The 20,343-nt window shown below is 37.9% G+C and overlaps 1 protein-coding gene across 1 annotated transcript in view; it reads right to left on the reverse strand.

Moving 5' to 3' along the window:
* The window catches only part of LOC410655 (lachesin), a 214,929-nt gene extending 194,934 nt beyond the window's left edge, over positions 1-19,995 (reverse strand). Inside the window, exon 1 of the mRNA XM_026445719.1 lies at positions 19,825-19,995. Coding sequence (XP_026301504.1) covers positions 19,825-19,918 — 94 coding nt within the window. The 5' untranslated portion in view covers positions 19,919-19,995. The remainder of the gene's footprint in view (positions 1-19,824) is intronic.
* Positions 19,996-20,343: the final 348 nt, after the last annotated feature.

Genomic DNA, 20,343 nt, shown 5'->3' on the forward strand with positions numbered 1-20,343 from the left:
CTCTGCGGAAATTTCGGCCGTATTTAAAGCAAACGTCGTAAGCCATGATCGAATATTATTATCATTATTATCGAAGAGTTAATCGTCGTTCCTCGTTTATAGAGAGTAGATATCATTTGTTTCATGATGGATTTTTCATATAAATTTTTGAAGAGAAGTTTTGAAAAATTAATCACTTTTATCTCTCGGCTCTCTCAAGGTGATTGAAACACACTTTGAATAAATCATATTCTCGTATCCGATAAATAATATCGGTTTGGTTAAATACTTTTATTCGAATATTCCATTCACCGGGCTTTTATTTATTGAAAAAGTAATCTTTTTAATTTTCACGTCGAATAAAAATCGATTCAACGATAAAATAACCAAATATGTTGAAAAGTTCGCTTTTTTTTTCCCCCCCCGAATTGAATCTTTCATACCAATCTCGTTTCTTTTGTAACAAGAATCGATGAAATATTTCTAAAAAAAAAAAAAAAACTACTCGAATACCATTTATCCGATATAATAATGACAGTGATAAAAAAAAGAAATCCATCGACTAACGAGGAAAACGTACTTCCAAAATGAATAATTCAAATAATTCTGAATTAACAATAAATTTGAATCGAATTCCATATCGTTTTTCATACCGTTTCCTTTCGTCTTTATCCTCCTCGTGGAAGAGAAAAATTACGATTCGCGCGCCATTTGTCAAAATTGTCCCGCGGATACAACTCGTACACACCATTAATATTTACCACAGAGATTAAATTTCGATGTCGACGTGTTTTTCCAATTTCGCGTATTAATATATATATATATATTACGATATACTAATTAAATTCGATTGCGGAGAGCTGAGAGTGACGAGTGAAAAGATTTTTCTCCCCCTCCCCGCGAGAAAAATCCGCGAGAGAGGACAATAGCTTTCAACCAGGTGAACATCGTCCGAGCTTTAAAACCCGCAAATCTGACGTTCTCACGTCGCGGCTACTTTTTCTCTCTCTCTCTCTTTCTCTCTCTTCTTCTTTTTTCCCTAGCAAACTAGTTACTTTTCCTTCCACCTTTTCGTTTCTCCCTCCTTCTTTATTTATATTCCCTTTTTTCATCCGTGCCTCCTTGGAATTATGATACCTCTGGCAAGGACTTTTTAAGCCAGCACGGTTTACACGGTGGTTAAAAATTTCCAGGTTAATGGCTCTTCCTTACCCCGCGAGGAGGAAATTTTCGAGGTTATGAAACCGATTCGTTTCAAGCCCAAGATGCACGACACGCACTCGCGCGTGATTTTATTATACACTCGTTTTAATACGTTTTAATGGGACAAAAGGTTAATAGCGGCGCGATTAATTTCGTTGCGTGTTTTTAAATAATCTATACTGTGGCGGGTGTGCAAGTAGGTTGTATAGTAAATAAGTCCGGTATTATTCGATTTGCATACAGGTTATGTCGGGAAACGTCGCGAAAATTGTCAAGTTTTTATTCGTAATTTTATTATTATTTCTTTCTTTCTTTATTCGAAAGTTGAATATATGGAATCTTCTTCAAATTTTATTTGCCTAGCTCGTTCAACAATTCAATTCGGTCTCTGATCCGAAAACCTGAGGAAAATTGGAAAGGTGGAATAAGTTTATTCCAAAAGTAATTTTCAAAAAGATTTTAGACGAATCAAATAAAATGATAATCTAACACGGATCGATTGTTCCTAAACAAAACTGAAATAAAACGGAAATAATGGAATGGGAAAAGTGTCTGCGCGAAAAACGTGTCACGAAGAAAATCAAGAAAATCGATAACGATTGTTTTATAATTCAGAGGCAATTCATCGTAACATATGCTTTTAACGTAATTGTAAAAATTCGAGGCCCGTCCGATATAAATCTTTCCACGGAATATTCTTATCGATGCGACTCGAATAGAAAACTTCAAAAATGGCAGCCGAGCCACCACCACCACCACCACCACCACAACCACCACTCCACCACTCTCATTGATTTTGATTACTTACCGTCTGTTAGCTTGACATTGATGCCCAGAAGAGTGGGCTCGAGTATCACCAACAATCGATGGTATTCAATAATTTCTATTCCGGTTTCGGTGAACAATATCTAAAACACACCGAGTCACGGTATTTTCCAGGAATGAAAGACCTGTGTGGGGAGGAGGAGGGGGGGGGGGGAAGATCTGGGGAAATAATATCGCTGATGGAAGCGAATCCGTGCAGTCCAATCGAGATTGGACAAAGCAAACGAGCAAAATTGAATGAAAGACTACTCTAACATTTTCGTGGTTTCGAGTACTTATTGTGTTCACCCTTGTCCTCTCCTCCTCCTCTCTTCTTCCTTCCCATCCTCTCTTCCCATCCACATATACATATTCAACGCGTATTTTGCAAATTGAATAAAACATCGAGTTAAATAAACTTCGGTTGTAAACCATCCATTCAACCTTTCAATATCGACCTCCTTTGAAACCTCTTCAACTTTCAAGCGTGCTTTTTTTTCTCCTTTTTTTTCTTTCTTTTTCCATCCATCTTGGTCAATAAAAGGAAACATAATCTAATAACTCGAGGAGAACGTGAGAGAAAGAGAGAAATGAAAGACTAAACGAGAAAAAAAAAGAGGAAGAGGGGAAAAAAAGAAAGTTAATACACTCGAGAAGTTTTATTTTCAAAGAATTTTTCTTTTTTTTTCAACTACTCCTTTCGATGCGCGCTCATTTTAGCAAAGAAAGAGAGAGAGAGAGAAGAATAAATTCCGGCGGAACTTGACAATGTCCCTGACCACGAATTTCTCTCGAACTTTAAAAACACGACTCCTGAACGTCATTACTACTGATTAAGACAAACCGAGGGAGAAGAAGAAGAAGAAGAAGAAGAAGAAGAAACAGAGCGGAGAAAAAGCAGAACGAAATACTTGGCGCAAGTATTGGGGAACTTCTCGATCGTTGAAATTGAATCTGACGGAGAAGATAGCCGGAAGAAAATCCATCCAGGATATCCCCGGGGGCTATTTCAAATCTAAAATACCGGACTGAATCATCCGTGATCGTCGGCGGGGATAACGAACAGGGAATAGGAGAGAAGAAGGAGCGAGCCTTTCCCCTTCGACAATAACTTGAATACGTATGGATTGATTTAATAAACGAAGCGAAAGTCAAACCGATCTCTTTTTCCATTCTCTCTCTCTCTCTCTCTCTCTCTCTCTGTGTCTCTCTCCATCTTTCTATCTCTCTCTCGAAACAAGAATGGAGAAGAAAACTTTGAGGATCGAAACATTTTGTTTATCCCAAGAGGATTCGTTCCAGTAAAAACTGGATCCAATCGTCCAGCCCCGCGATATATCCAGCTGATAAAGATGGACAAGCTGGTGACAATCTTTTCTGACCTTCTCGTGCACGGATTCAACAGATACACCACTCTGTATACACATTTCATCTACTCGAAGGGGACGAGTGGCGAGGCCACGAAGAGTTTTCACACAACTTTCCGCCATATGCAAATTCGCGTGGTCACCACCGGCAATCGTCTCGCAACTGCGTTTAACCGAGGAGCGGGCGGATAAATAAATCTTGCGATCTTGAATTAAATTCACGACGCTTCCTTCTCTTCGATATCTCGCGAGAATTGGCTCGGATCGGGAAAGGGAAAGAGAAGACGCGGCCCACGATGAGATAATGCAATTTCCACGGGGGGATAAATTCGTGGAAACGGACGCGCGTGCAACACGCGAACGTGTGAATTATACGTGGACGAGTCGCAATTCTTCCTTTTCTCGTTTTTTTACGGATCCTCGAGTAATAATATTTAACCGTGATGATGATAAACGGATGAAGAGGAGAAAGGGTCTTCTCTAGGAAAGGAGAGGTTTTCCATCCGAATTCCTCGAAAGTTTAACGACAATAATTGGTAAAACGAGATATTTAAGGCAATCTCTATATATCATATACATATTCGTACAATTTTAATGAAACTTTCATGGAGATACGATGATACCATGAAGTTTCTGAATTTCCTTCCCTGTCTCATTATTTCAATTTCATTAATCAATTTTCGAAATTGTTCATTGATCCAAATCCGGCCGGTCAATCGATATTTCTCCAACCTGGATAAGAAACTAGTGTACTACTTGTCTCCGCGGTTTCAGATCTCAATTTTTGAGCAGAATTTTGTTTAAAAAAAGATACCAGCGATAAAAAGAAAAGAAAATTACCTTCGATTTCACTTTCGACGTTTGAGAAAAGCTTGAATATCCTTTCCCACTTTATATAAATAAAAACTAAGAGGAGGAAGAAATTGGCCTTCGTATCATCGAAGAAGTGCCTATCGTCCCACCGAGTTTTCATTGGAGACGAAACCGTCGTTGCACAGACAGATGAGCCGCAATCTCTCTGATTCGCGAGCGAGAGAGAGCGAGAAAGAGAGAGAGTATCGTTTAAGAGCGGGAGTGGCAAAGAAAGGCAGTAATAAAACTAGAAGGAAGCGTTCGCCCTTTGAAAGGCTGCATCTCATTTTGGTAGGAGAGCAAACATAATCAAGCCACTTTCACCCGGCAGGCTTTGCAAACCACAATAAATGATACAAGATTATATTTATCGCGAGATATGAAGGATTCACGGGACGAAAGTCTCTCTCTCTCTTTCTCTCGAGCCTCCAGTTTTACAGCAAGCAACGTCTCGGCTTCAAACTTAAGTATTTATACTGTCGCGTATAACGGGCGCACCGACGCTGCGTACCAATTTTCAAAACAGCTTCTTCATTAACCGTTCCTTGTTTATTGTCGACAGAGAGACACGACTTTGTTGCAAACTAATCAAAAGCGTTCCCCGTTTCCTCGTGCTGCCAAAAGGGGAGCATTGATATTGTTTGCAACTGCTATTAATCGTAATTATTATCCTGGAAATATTTCTCTTCGATTAAATTCCCTCCCTTTTTTTTTTTTTTGAATTTTACATAGAAATCTCTTTCCAATTAATCCTCGTTAGGCGGGACAAATTGCGGGAAATTGATTTTTCTCGGATTTGGAACGATATCGAATCTCGTATAATTGATGCGACCAATTAATTTCGATCGATGATTCGCTCTATAATTTTAATTGGATATTTAACTTTATCGTAACTTTATTCTTCCTGTCCTATTCCACAAATACATATATATATATATATATATAGAAAAAAAATTTCACGCTTGATAAATCTATCGAAGTCGAACGGGAAGAGAATGGTGTGAAAAGAAAAATAATTCCGTCAGATGGCGACACGAGCTGGCATAATCCCCACGGAATAATCCCTAGGGACTTTGAAGACGTTCCACAGCCCGGTTGCTAATCTTTTTAAAGCTGAAAAAAATTATCGCTCCGAGGAAAATGATTAGAGGCGGTGGTTAACGCGATTGCTCCACCTTCCAACCACGTGTTATCGGAGCGGACAGTATAGATTAGCGGAATCGCTTAGTCGATGCGCCGCTGCTTTGTATTAGCAGATGCGGTTTGGCACGATTGCCTCCCTTAGCTCGCCCCCGCAACTTCTACCTCTATGCACCTCCTTCGCTGTCGGAACGGCTTGAAAGCAGAAACTGCAAAAGTTCGTTAATGGCGAAACGGTAATGCTATCGAGTTGTGGATTTGTTCTAACGTTCAATCATCGAGTTAATACAAAAGATTTTACGCGATTTTGCAATTTTGTCAATCGTTTCGATCGAGTATTTCTTTTCTTCTTTTTTTAATCTTCTCTTCGTAGAGAAAAATTGCGGATATTAAATAACGGAAGGGTTCCTTTTTTCAACTCGTTTGCACTTTTGACGCTTAATTTTATTATTCTATTCAGGGTTTTTGTACAAGGGTTTTTTTTCTTTCGTTTCTCCGTCCGAGATAGCAGTTATGAAATTTTTAACGACGAACAAATTTCACTCGGGGCAAGATTATAATAATGAGTGCACCAATACGCGTTCAACGAGATTATCTTAGCCCGTTCTTACCAAAGTTGCTAAGCAGAGTGCGTGGAAACTTTGTAAGAGAAAAGTGAAACAATAGCCGTGCAAGTTATAACTCGTAGAAATTCGGGATTGTCGCCGAAAAGTGATTTTCTAAACTCCGAATGCGAGCAGCTACGTTTTCCCGACTTCGCGGGCATTTTTGTCAATTATTTCGCGGGCAAAATTTTCCATTCCTTTTCGCAACTCCCGCCACGTTGCGTAAATATTAATTTCGCGGAAATTATGTAACAAAGCGGATTTAATTACTGTTCTTTTTTTTTTTTTTTTTATTTGAATATTCAAAGAGGAAAATTTCATTGCCAAACGATTGTTCGACGAAATAATCATCACGAGAAAGATACGTTTACCGATCGAGCAATTTCTCCATCCCTTAAAACCGCGAAAAAGTAAAAATTTCGATTGACCGATAAATAGATCGCGATAGTGCGAAAGATTTGACGAAATAAAACTTGGATGATAAACTGATAGAGAAGCTTTTGAAAATATTTCTTTCTCCCCGTTCAATTATGAATTGTGAACCGGATCCCCAAAGTAAATCAAAATTTTTCTGAAAAGTTCATAAAAATTTATCGTTAAGACGTTGCTCCAGCCGAGGCTGGACCCGGCCTCCTCATGCAAATTCACCGACAAATTTATGCTCATCTTGTTTTATCGCGCATAGAATATCACTTTATCCAGCGTAAGTTTTTCATCTCGGATACTTTTTTTCTTCTCTTCTTTTTTTTTTTTTTTTCTTCAGCTCTACCACCAATCTCTCTCGCCGCACCGCATCGTTTAGAGCCTCCCTTCCTGAGAAACTTCTTCGTGGAAAATTTCATGAAAAATATTACTTTTGACAAGTCAGCTTTGCCCTAACCAAGCAAACACGCGGTGCTAAACTATTTTCGATTTTCGATCTAACAAAGATTTAACAGTTTGTATTTTTTCCTAAAATATGTTTATGCTACAGGAAACTTTTCAAGCTGCACAACGTGTTATAAATATAAGTATTATTTACCATTTTATTCGATTTAAAATTGAAAGTGATTCGCAATTCTGGAAACAAAATAATTTTTATAAAAAAATAATAATAATTTATAATTATTATACGAATGATCAAATACATTTATCGACGAACCTTCGTTCCAATTTTCCCCGTAAAATCGTTTCTCAAACGCAGCAAGAAGGTTAAAGTTAACAAAATTTAATCGCGAAAATGAGAGAAGCCAAAGAATTACTGCACGTATAACCTGGAATTTAAGAATTTACCATAAAATATAATCTGCAACTCTTTCGTTTCGAAAGAAAAATTCAAACCGTATCAAATTCATCGTAGATCCGCTTCGATTTCATGTCTCGATGATTCTATCATATACGAGGAAAGATTTGGCGCCAAACGTTTCTCTCGTCCACCGATCCAAACAAATTGTCCGTCATCCGTTGTCTGTTTAGCCGCGCATGTCACAATAAAATTTCACACCTTTATCTGTCCTTCATCTTTTTCTCTTTCTTCTTTTTCCTTCTCCCCTTTCCTTCAATCGAATCCCATACAGTTACATACAGTTTGCGGGATGCACCAAGTTGCGGCTTCAACAACCGCATATTTTAAAGGGTGTCCCAAAATTAACGTAAGATTTATTATATAATTAAATATAAAAGAGAATTTTTAGATATTTATTTTTTAAGCGAATGATAAAGTACATAGAATAGGGTTATTTATAAAATAACACATCGGGCACATACGCACCCTTTCGTCCAAATTTTTCATCACCTTTCCGCGTAATTGTGGGTGAATTTCATCGATGCAGCGTTTAATTTCCTCTCGTAATGCGCGTGTGGTTGTGGAACCGTTGACTTAGACCTTTCACTTCGAATAATTCCATAAGAAGAAATCTAATGGCGTTAAATCGATCTAGGAGGCCAATTCTGATCACCGAAACGAGAGAGTACGCGACCAGGAAATGTCTCGTGCGGTAATTGAATCGTTTCATTGTATGGCACCTTCTTGTTGAAACCACATACTGGCCACATCGATATCATCCAATTTCGGCAGAAAGAACCGTCGCGATATCGAGCAGCATTAACAGTCGCTGCTTGACCAGCCTCGTTCTCAAAAAAGTATGATCCGATGACGCCTTCTACCCAAAATCCGCACCAAACAGTGACACGTTGTGGGTGCTAATCACACGTGGTTTCTCCGAACTCCAAACGGCAATTTTGATGATTAACGAAGCCGTCGAGGTGAAAATGTGTTTCATCCCTTAGGCTAAACTTTCATTATTTTTAAAATATTGTTCAATAATGAAGACACGTTGTTGCATCAACCCTAAACTCTCAAACTGTTCTTTTTTCAGGATTGCTAACAACTTAACGCAAAAATGGCGGCAAATCTTGCGTTAATTTCGGGACATCGTATATATCCAAGGATATCCACGTGTTTCACGCGGATATCAATTATTACGTTGAAATCACTGGGCTCGTCCTCACTTGCCTCCGCTTTCCGTCAATTACACCTTGTTTCTTCCATTCTCCCTCTCCCTCTCCCCTTCCCACACTGTGTCATTATCCGGCAAATTATCCCATCTCGGATATAAAGCGGAATGTCGATAATCCCTCCTTTATCCCCTATCATTCATCGACTCTTTTCCACCTTTTTTCTCTACTACCCTCCATCGAAGAACGTCTCCACGATTATAATCGTCAATTAGAAAAGGAAGAGAAATAGAGAATAAACGAAGAGAATGATTTTTCCATTTTTCCCTTTTCTTCAACGTGTGCTCGTTAAATATTCCGCCGATATTTTTCGGCGAATAAAATCAAAGCACGGAGCAAGCGGCGCGGAAGGATTCGCGATTTCGCGCGATTATGATAATTTACAGCCTCGTGTAAATACGCGAAAATTCTAATGAGCAGCCAGCCGCGCGAATAAAGTATCGACGATACGGGGGGAAGCGCGGTTCCGTTTCCGGCGAGATACGCAATTAACTCGATCCGATGGAAAGAAAAAAGGATAAAGAACGCGATAAACGTGGTGGCAAGCGACACATCCACACAACGCAAGCCGATAAGAAATGATTAATTCGATTCTCCCTTTCCATCGCATCATTTATCGAATTTGCTTTCGAAGAGTCAACAATGACATCTCCTCCCCTAAACGTCATTAATTATAATGCAATGCGTGTTTTGTTTCAATTCGCTTTTGTCTTCCCGCCCCGAGTTTCGTATCGTTTTTTTTAATTTCCCTCCTGAAAATGAAAATGGAGTTTGAAAAGCAGCCTCGACGAGCAAACGTACAATTCGCTCGTGTCAAAATTTCATCGAGCAAACGAGAGAGAGAGAGAGGGGGAGAGGAGCAAGTTTAAAATATTTCGAATATTCGGTCGGTTACCGAGAAGAAGAGGGGGGGAGGGGAGGGTAAAAAAGGAGGAGAAGGAGGAAAAAGAAAATGAAAATTGAAGAACAACGCGAAGAATTTAATTAATGGAATATCTCTTACTCGAATACGCGTAAATGCCGATCCGATATTTGGTAAAAGTTAAATGTTTCGAATAAAAGCAAAACCTGTAAGCTGGAATTTCTACTTTGACGAGTTGTATTCAAACTTGAATACACTCTCTCTCTCTCTCTCTCTCTCTCTTTCTCTGTCGGCCGTCAACCCACTTGTGATTTATATCTCGTCGTTTATTGCCCCGCGTTTCGCGGTCCTATCCATTAAAACTATTTTTCCCGGCCGATATTCTATATTCCGGATACGGGCAAATATCGTTTTTCATCGTTTCCATCGCTTTTTCGTCTTCTCTCTTCGACTCTTAATCTATCTATTTCTTTTTTTCTTCTTTCTGGATGGAAATAAAGATCTCCAACTCGATCTATTTGTACTCGTAACCGAGGTGTAATTTTCATTTAAATCCGTCTCTCTCCCCGAGAAAAAAAGGAAAATTCAACCCTTCTCGCTTCGTATCACGTAGCGCTACCCCTACCTGTGGGATCATCACGTGGGTTTTAACATCTTTTCTCTACATTTTAAACGCGCGTGAATAAAACTATAAATCCTCTCTGAAACACAGGTAAATTATAACGCGCGACATCTTGTTTAATTTTAATATAGGCACGCGTTTCAACCGTCCCTTTCCTCCCCTCCACTTGCACACTTCACCGCGAGAATTGAAGTTGAAGTTGGTGAAATAATTTCAACTTCGTTAAATCGTTAAAAAAAAAAGAAACACCGTGAACCTTCCGTGTTTTAACGAATCGATGTAACTTTTTTCCATCCCCTTCGGGGTAGAATAATTTCGCGATTAAAGCCGATGAACGATGAACGATCCAATCGATCGGGAAAATATGTGAAAGCGTGCGTGGATATCGTACGGTGGACAGATGCCATGGTTTTAAACCTATTAAAATCGTCTGAAATTTCAGCGAGACGACGTCTTTCTTACGCGACATACCTGAACCATATTGACAGCGGCCGGATATACGGTTACGAGGAGGGTTGAAATAATTTTTTTTTCCCAATCGAACGTTCCCTCATTCTTATAATTTCTGACAAGACGAGAATCTTGAGTTTTCGCTTAAACTCGAATTATTTCTATAAGAGATAATTAATATATAATAAATATAAAATGATATATAATAAATATTTATTAAACGTACGTATAAAGAAAATCATGTGGAAGAATAGAAATAAACACTTTTCTCTTGGAGGAAAGTTTTCCAGCACCGATCGAGATGTTTTATTTATTTATTTTTCCTTTTTTTTTTTTCCCCTCCAGATTTTAAGAGGTAAACGAAGCGAATAGACCTCTGTTCTGCATAAAGTCACTAGGCATTGATTTTCAGGTCACTCATCTTGGTAGAAATTATACAGCGGACCGGAAGGAAACGCGATGCGCATAATGGGAGAGGGAAGGGGGGAGAAAAAAAGGGACGCTAAAAAAGGGAAAAGGAAATAACGTGTCGAAAAATTTTAATGAAAAAACGAAAAGAAAAGAGAGAGAGAGATCTCCTCTCCATACTCGTTTCATTCACCACTGCCCTCTTGGATGAGGAATTCTTGGAAAGTAATTCGAATATTTACTATTAAATTAACATTTATTTCACCAGAGTTTTATTTACATACAGTTTCTGGGGAAGCACGAAGCCTAGCATCATCCGAAACGAAATATCATTGGTTACAATGAAATTTTATCTAATCATTTTTGAATTACCCGCTTTGGAATCCATTTGGATATTCAATCGACTCGAAACAAAATGAAATTGAACCCCATGATGCATTATCCATCGCATAATCATCATAATAAACGATTAAGAAACAATGAAATTTTATCTAATCATTTTTGAATTACCCGCCTTGGAATCCATTTGGATATTCAATCGACTCGAAACAAAATGAAATTGAACCCCATGATGCATTATCCATCGCATAATCATCGTAGCAAACGATTAATCAACGGTTGATGAAAATTGGAAACTTGGAAGAAAACTGTCTCCAATCGAAGAAACAATGAAAGTTTATCTAATCATTTTTGAATTACCCGCCTTGGAATCCATTTGGATACCCAATATCCAATCGACTCGAAGCAAAGAAAAGGGAAATTATCCCTTTGGGAGAAAATGGATGCATTATCCATCGCATAATCATCGTAATAAACGATTAATCAACGCTTGATGAAAATTGGAAACTTGGAAGAAAACTGTCTCCAATCGAAGAAACGATGAAATTTTATCTAATCATTTTTGAATTACCCGCCTTGGAATCCATTTGGATATCCAATATCCAATCGACTCGAAGCAAAGGAAAGGGAAATTATCCCTTTGGGAGAAAATGGATGCATTATCCATCGCATAATCATCCTAATAAACGATTAATCAACGGTTGATGAAAATTGGAAACTTGGAAGAAAACTGTCTCCAATCGAAGAAACATCCCCTAAACTAATATACATATATATATACTCCAATATGTTTAGCTTTCACGTTAATTTACAATTTGAATGAATTATAACGGGCACGAATTGATAGAAGAGAAAGAGAGAGAGGGAGAGAGAGAAGGTTTGACAGCGAATCGCGTTACAGAATTCGATCGCGTGCAACACAACGGGTCTTAACCCCGGGATCGATATCACTGCCGGTTACTGCGAACTTGCGGATATTCAAATCTTACGGGGCCATAGCTCCGTATTATCCTCGCGAAATTGCAATCAGGCCAGCCGAGTCCAAGTGCGCTAACAATTCGCGTACAAGTAAATGTACCCCCCTCTCCCTCCGCTTATTAATCGCAGGGATTTCGCTCGAAACGTGAAAGCAACGAACAGAGAAAGAGAGAGAGAGAGAGAGAAGACTTTTCGAAAATTTCTTTCGAAATTCGTGGAACGAATATGGCGCATAAAGAAGAAGAAAAGGAGAGAAGTGAATAATTGGGGAATCCTCGTGATGGCCGGTGGTGATGGATAAACTTGAAGCGCATTTCCCTTGCACTGGAAGGCGACTGTATTGGCCGCAGTTCCCCAGGTCGATCGAGGAGATCGTGCGAGGAATGCCGATCCCCCGGAAAATCTTGATAAATCGTTTCCTACAAGCTCAACTTTCTTTTAAATCACTTCTCCCATCCCGAGCGAAACAATACCGTCGAATTTAACGTGTTTCCCCGTCGACAGAACTCGATCCAAACCCATTTAACTTGTGTGTGTGTGTAGAAGCTCGCTTTCCGATAAGCTGTATAAACCTTTGTACAGAGAATCCGCCGCGTTTAAAACGTCTCCGCGATGAAACGACGAATTTTTTTCGATGAATCGATTCGAGGGATTAAAAAGAGGAAAGAAGACAACGAAAGAGTTCTTTTCACCGAGAATTCGTCGTTCGATGATCGAAAGGAAAGAGAATTTGTTTTCGTTGAAACGATGAAAACGTGGCGGGGGGAAAAGAGAAAAAGAAGAAGAAGAGGAACACTTTTTAACGAGGAAAATATTTGATAAATTAATCCGTTAATTTTGATCTCATTATCGTTGCACCGATCAATCCTCTTCGTGAGGATATTTTTGCGAAGGGAAATTGACAGGTTTTGCAGTAGCAAAGTAATCGAATGATTAACACGGGGATAAAATAATTAACATAGAGATTGAGCTACCGTTTAATAATTTATTCGGTTATCGCGGGCAAAAACCCACAATTACCAGACTTCATTATCCAACCAATTACGTAGGATTATAATTAATATATTCTTCCTTTTTTCTTTTTTTTCTCGTAAATATCCATAAATATCCTAACACGTTTTTAAACAACAAAGATAATAAAATCTATCCGATGGAATATTCCCTCTACGCGATCTCAATTCCCTTTCGCGCCGATCCCCTTTCCTAGAGCGCGTCCATTTTTTATTTATTTACGTATTTCCTCTCCCCCGGTACAAACGAGATGAATTTGTAACACGTGACATTTTTACACGGCGGATTGAATATTCTCGGCCGAGAGGCTCGCGAGAAGAAAGTGCGCGTGAGTGTAAAGCAATTTCGAAAAACAAAATTTTTCCAAAAGCAAATAAAAATAATCGAGGAGTCCCGTTTATCTATTCGAATCGATAATACAATCCTTATGAAAAAAAAACTTCTTCTTCTTCTTCTCTTTCAGAATCGATACGAAATTACCCAATCGTTTACGAATTATGGCCGAGAAAATCCAAACCCAAGATCTTTTTATCTCGATTTCGAAAGGAGGTTAATGTCACTACCGTATTATTATTCCCTCCACGGTTAATGAAACTGGAACAAAAAAAAACTGCGACGCTGTGTCACGCCGTTTTCAACTCATATTTATATCAAAAGAAACGTTGGACACCGCGAGGGAGATAACAAAATCGAGGAGAGGATCGAAGGAGTGGAGCGAAAGGATGAATGAGAGAGAGAGAAAGAGAGAGTGGAAGAAAGAGCGAACAGACGAGGGCGACAAGAAGGCGAGAGTGCGAGGGAGAGGGGAAAAAATGGGGGCGGGAGGGAGAGAGGAAGGAACGTTTCCTCCTCGTCGCCCCCCCTAGAATTCAATCACACCGTGTTTACAGCTCAGTACACTTAATCCTCTTTATTGGATTCAAAGCGTTTGCCGGTACACCGTATCTCAGAATTTGATCAATTTTATGGGCAAAGGATCTCGATGATACTTGCGGCCCGCCCTCCCCCCTCTCCTACCATCTGTCTATTGACCTTCGATGAAATTATACCGTCATCGCGAGGTGGCAGTTATTAACCGGAACCCTTGCTTCTTGACCTATCCGGCCCGGTTTAATTCGACCGAGCCATTCGGCCCGACTCGAAATAGCTAAAAAAACGCCCGCTCACTTCCAACACTTTTAACCGAATGGACTTTTAATTGAGCCAGGTTAGATCGAGAAGGTATATTTGGACAGCGGGATAATTAATTGAACTTCTTTCCCGATTTTTAACGTTTCTTTTCTTGGTAACGGAACTCGGTAGAAAATTGGATAGAACTTGATGATGAAAAAAGGGGAACTTGAAAAATAACGGGGGAAAAGTCGTTTATCGAGTGATTATTCTCCTTTTTCTTTTTTCCCTTCGTTCCTTTTTCGTTCCATCGCCTTCTATTCGAAACGTTTATTATTATTCGACCCGTTGTTTAATTCTTTTTTTTCTCTCTCTTTTTTTGGAAATGTATTACATCTGAAAAAAAATTTATCCGTATGTAGAATTTAATTGATACATCGAATTTTATGAAGAGGTCGATAAAACGTGCGGCAAAAATGTTTGAAATATCGGCATATTGTTCGCGGCAACTTTCCTTTTTCTCGTGGAAATTCAGGTAACCGAGTTGAAACCGATACGAAAAGTAAATCTGTGTGTGCGAAATATCCGACGCTGGATTCGATGCTGGATTTGATAACGGGGCGCGTCGATTTCTATATAATTAAAACTTACAAAGAGTGAAGCGAGATCGTAAACAAGATTACACGATTGTCCAAACATTTGAACAAACGATGTTTATCATCACTTTTCGACTTTTGGCCGAATTTGCTTTGCGCTTCTCCGCCCACATGCAGCCTTTATAATTCTAATTCGTTTGTTCGCGAATTATGCGACGAGTTATTCCACGAATTTCGAGCGATAAATAAACGATGGGGGAAAAAAAAAAAAAGAAAAAAAGAACGGATGGAAAATTTACAGGGATATAATTCAAAAAAATTTTTTTTTCTTCGATATCATTTTCGACGCGCCATTTTCTCCCCGATACGTTGTATTGAATTCGTGAAATTACGCATATTTTATCATCCTATATAATTCCATTTCAAAATAATGTTATTCGGAATAAATATTGTTGTTGAAATATTAAAATATTTGATTTACACGAATGTAATGATTGAAAGTGATCGAACGAATGTTGGCGTGTTGATACATTTACATTAGAAGCGGAGACGAGATGATTGAAAAGCGGAAAATACAATGACGAAAAAAAAATAAACGAAAAAAAAAAGAGAGAGAAACGAGTGCGATTGCGAGTGCGTAAATTTACATTACATGGAAATTTGTAATTTTTTTTTTTCCCCCCCTCCCGATATAATATTCGCGAATTATCGCGAGAACGCTTAATGTTCGTTGCTTTTGCCCCGCGTAATCGCGCTAATAGAAAAAAAAGAAAGAAAAAAAAAAGAACGTCTAATTAAAAAATTCTCCTCCCCTTACAAAATATATATTTACAAATTAAACTTTTATCAACCTCCATCCATCCCTTCCCCCCCTCCTGTATTACATTTTATCCGAAAATTTAGAATGTTCGCGTACAATAATCTGCAACCTTCTGTACGATTGAAAGTAAAAAATTGCTACATCCCACTTTATGCATCGTTTCTTGCGATATTACATTCTTTTTACCTCTCGTGCGGATATATAGATTCCATACACGATCGCTGCAATAAATGGTAAGCGCTTTTTAAAACGTGTCTTTTAGCGTGCGTCTTTAAAAGTATGTACCGACTTTAAAAATCTTCCTATTCCAATGTATCCACGATTCACGGTATGGATTTTTATTCAGCGATTTTCCCTCCCCTGACAAACAAACTTAAGTTGTATATTTTTAAATTATAAGAAATATTATTTAATCCAAAGAACGTGGTTAATATTTAATTAAAATTCTAATTTATCTTAAAAATCTTCTTATTCCAATGTATCGTCCACGATTCACGGTATGGATCATCTATTTTCCCTCCCCTGACAAACAAACTTAAGTTGGCGTATGTATATTTTTAAATTACGAAATATTTTTAAATTAAGAAATATTATTTAATCCAGAGAACATGGTTAATATTAAAATTCTAATTTATCTTCCTAATTTATCTTAAAAATATTCTTATCCCAATGTATCGTTCACGATTCACGGTATGGATTTTTATTCAGCGATTTTCCCTCCCCTGACAAACAATCTTAAGTTGTGGCACGCGTATATTTATGTATATTTTTAAATTACGAGAAATATTATTTAATCCAGAGAACGTGGTTAATATCTGATTAAAATTCTAATTTATCTTAAAAATCTTCCTATTCCAATGTATCCACGATTCACGGTATGGATTTTTATTCAGCAATTTTCGAATCATCGATTTTCCCTCCCTTGACAAACAAACTTAAGTTGTATATTTTTAAATTATAAGAAATATTATTTAATCCAGAGAACGTGGTTAATATCTGATTAAAATTCTAATTTATCTTAAAAATCTTCCTATTCCAATGTATCCACGATTCACGGTATGGATTTTTATTCAGCAATTTTCGAATCATCGATTTTCCCTCCCTTGACAAACAAACTTAAGTTGTATATTTTTAAATTATAAGAAATATTATTTAATCCAGAGAACGTGGTTAATATCTGATTAAAATTCTAATTTATTTTAAAAATTTTCTTATTCCAATGTATCCATGATTCACGGTATGGATTTTTATTCAGCGATTTTCCCTCCCCTGACAAACAAACTTAAGTTGTGGCACGTGTATATTTATGTATATTTTTGAATTATATATTTATGTATATTTTTAAATTACGAGAAATATTATTTAATCCAAAGAACATGGTTAATATTAAAATTCTAATTTATCTTTCTAATTTATCTTAAAAATCTTCTCATTCCAATATCACGGTATGGATTTTTATTCAGCGTCGAATCATCGATTTTCCTTCCCCTGACAAACAAACTTAAATTATGGCACGCGTATGTATATTTTTAAATTACAAGAAATATTATTTAATCCAGAGAACGTGGTTAATACCTGATTAAAATTCTAATTTATCTTTCCCCTTACCATCTTTCAACAGATATTTTTGATGCTTTATTTTAACAGTGAGCGACATAATTTTTTTTTTTTAATATTTGAAAATAAACGAAATCCTTCGTATCCCGTTATTCTATTCTATTCACGCGTGTATCTATATATATATACATATATTATTTAAATATATTTAAAATTCAAATTCCTTTTCCGTTCACATCATAGGAATTAGAAAATAAAAAAAAAAAAAAAATAGAATGTTCATTAAAATTCGTTGTTATCTATTGTTCGAAAAAGAAAATAAATAAATAAATAAATAAATGAGAGTCGTAAAGTATTTCACACTTTTCGAAATTAATTCCAAAGAAGAATCTTTTAGAGAAATTCTATTCGAGATGACCATGTAACCACCGACGCTTAACCATAGATAGTAATTAATCCAGCCGGTAATTATAAAAGGCCATGTGTCTCGTCCGCGTAATAAATGTGTGTCCGATCAAACACTGATCCTGAACAAACAAATTGGTTTCCCGACCTCGCTTCGAGTCCATTCGCATCAAGTAATTTTCAATCATACGAAACAAATCCGCGTTACCATCGCCGCTAAATCGCGAAAATTCATTTCCGAATTCTTTCCTTCTCTCTCTCTCTCTCTCCATTCTTTTTCTCTTTTTTTCAATCTTCAACCACTGCTTTATCAAAAATTTTAAAATTACCATTTCCGATTCTTTTCGTTGAAATTTTTCGTTAAAATAATCTTGAAAATTCTTGATTGAAAACTGCTTAACAATTAACATTGGCAACGAGTTTTATTAACATTGGAAATATAATACAGAATCATATCAGAATCAAATAATACAGAATCATTGGGGAGAAAAGTATGGCGAGAATAGAGTCTTTTTTTAAACTCTTTAAGAAATAAACGAGATGATTCAGACTCCAAGAGCGTCATTTTCGAAGGACGGAAAGGATAAACGCGCACGTGGAGGAGTTCTGGGGGAATGATCTTTCACTCTTTCCGATAATTTTTACAAATTTCTCGCGGTGGTGGTTTCGTAGAAAACGGAAACGCGACACGTACAAATTGACCCGCTCGATATTTCCACATTATACCGCCACGTGGTTTCGTATTTTATCCGATGTAACCGAACCGAGTATCTACGTGACGCGGCACAATATTTGCGAAATCGCGACTTTACCTGTATACGCAAACGTATCCGTCAAACTTTCCAATGTATTGTACAGGGGGAGGATCCGGAACGATGGACGTCGCGAACCGTGTATAAAATTTCCAACGAATCCAAGTTTTATACCCGAGTTTCGCAGTCATCTCGTCGAAAGGAAGGAAAGGAAGGAGGATCGTTCACGATCGATAAAATAAAAATCACCGCGATCCTTCTTATTGCCTCGTTTCTTTTCTTCTCTTTTTTTCGTACGCGTTACGAACGTGTTACAACACTTCTCGCTTTTCTATTTGCTTTTCTTACGAGTTTAAAATAATATCGAAAATAATATATATGTATCTCTTGTTAAAATAAAACTGCGATATTGAAATGTCGAATTAGTCGGAATTCGTATCTGGCGAACGTACGAAGCAAGATTGCCAGATTGAGATTCAATTTTGTAGATAATTGAGAAATACGTGGCATCATCAAGATCGAAACGCGCGCGCATTCTGTCTCGCGTTCTCTATCGCGAGGGGGGAAAAAAATTGGAGTATATAATTTTTACATTGGAGCAAGAGAGAGAGAGAGAGAGACGCATACGCGGAGAAACGAATTTATGGAAGGATTTTTTTGCCCTCCCCTTTTATCCCGCCTATTTGCCAAGCAATTTCTGTTCTCGGAACTCGGATTTCCGGATAATGTTTATTTTGTTTTGAAACGAACGGTCGGAGAAAACTATAAACGATATTAATCCATTAAACGTTGATTAGACGCGCAATATACCGTCCGTGGTAAATAAAGTTGCGAGAAAAGAAATGCAAACAAATGTATTTGCGCTGCGAATCGTAAATGCGAAATGTTTTCAAAGTATCTAGAAATCTGAATAAAGGATACGAGAATCGAAGAAGAATCGCGTATATATTTTCTACTTTCCACGGAATACAACAATCTAAACTAGAAAAATTGTAGAATTAGTTACGTATTCTTTTTATATCTTTGGATCCGCGTTAAATTGTTGCAAAGTTTTCACGAAAAAAATCGAAAAATTATCCCTCTGTCGTCGTTGTTTAAAAAAAGACCGCCAATACGGCCGTAAATGTAACGCGAAACGTATCGAACTTGCAATTAAAAAAGTAATACGCTGTTTAAAAAAAGGGGGGGGGGGGAAAAAGCAAAAATCGGGGATAAAAACAAGCGCAAGTCGGACATTTATCGCGATCGTTTTCAACGAATCGTTAAACGGTTCATTAAACGGCGAGATTACACGAGATTTCGAGCGCAATTAATCAATTCTCGACTCAAATCCGCGACACTCCGTGCATTTCGTTCTTTGTCTTCGTACAAATCGGAAAAAATTAAAATATCTGCAAAGATCCGTTTGCTCCGTTCAAATATTTACACCGACACCCTTTTTTATCGCGATATATCAACTTGTACTCACCGACTAATTCCGGCCGCACGCCAACCAACAACGTAGTCACTACCAGAAGAGGCACCTGTCGTTTACCCGTGCACATACCACGTTTCTCACACATGATACACTCGCGCGAGACAATACAACACGCGCGAACGAACGCGCCGCTTGTCGCGTACTGACTGAACTTCCGAGTTCGTGCTCCGTATATCGTAAGCGCACGAGGATCCCCCACTCCTCGACCGGCGCTCGAGCCCCAACGCTCGTCCCCACTCCGCGCGATTCCTCCTTTTCCCGAGCCCAAGAAACCGCTGTCAATCGGCCCTCGTCCTTTTGTTTACACGTCGCCTTTTTTGCAAATCACGCCTTTTAATCGCTTTACGCCCGTTTCACCGTATTGGACCGAGGATTCAGAGAGCGAACGAAGATGCGGTAATTTTAATGCCATTCTTTTTCGAAATCTTTTGAAATGTTTAAAGACAAAATTTCGTTCCTGCGAATTATTACGGATGGAATTTTCGTTTTTTCTCGGAGAAAATAAAATAA

This window comes from Apis mellifera, linkage group LG16 (assembly GCF_003254395.2).
Source record: "Apis mellifera strain DH4 linkage group LG16, Amel_HAv3.1, whole genome shotgun sequence".
Lineage (NCBI taxonomy): Eukaryota > Metazoa > Arthropoda > Insecta > Hymenoptera > Apidae > Apis > Apis mellifera.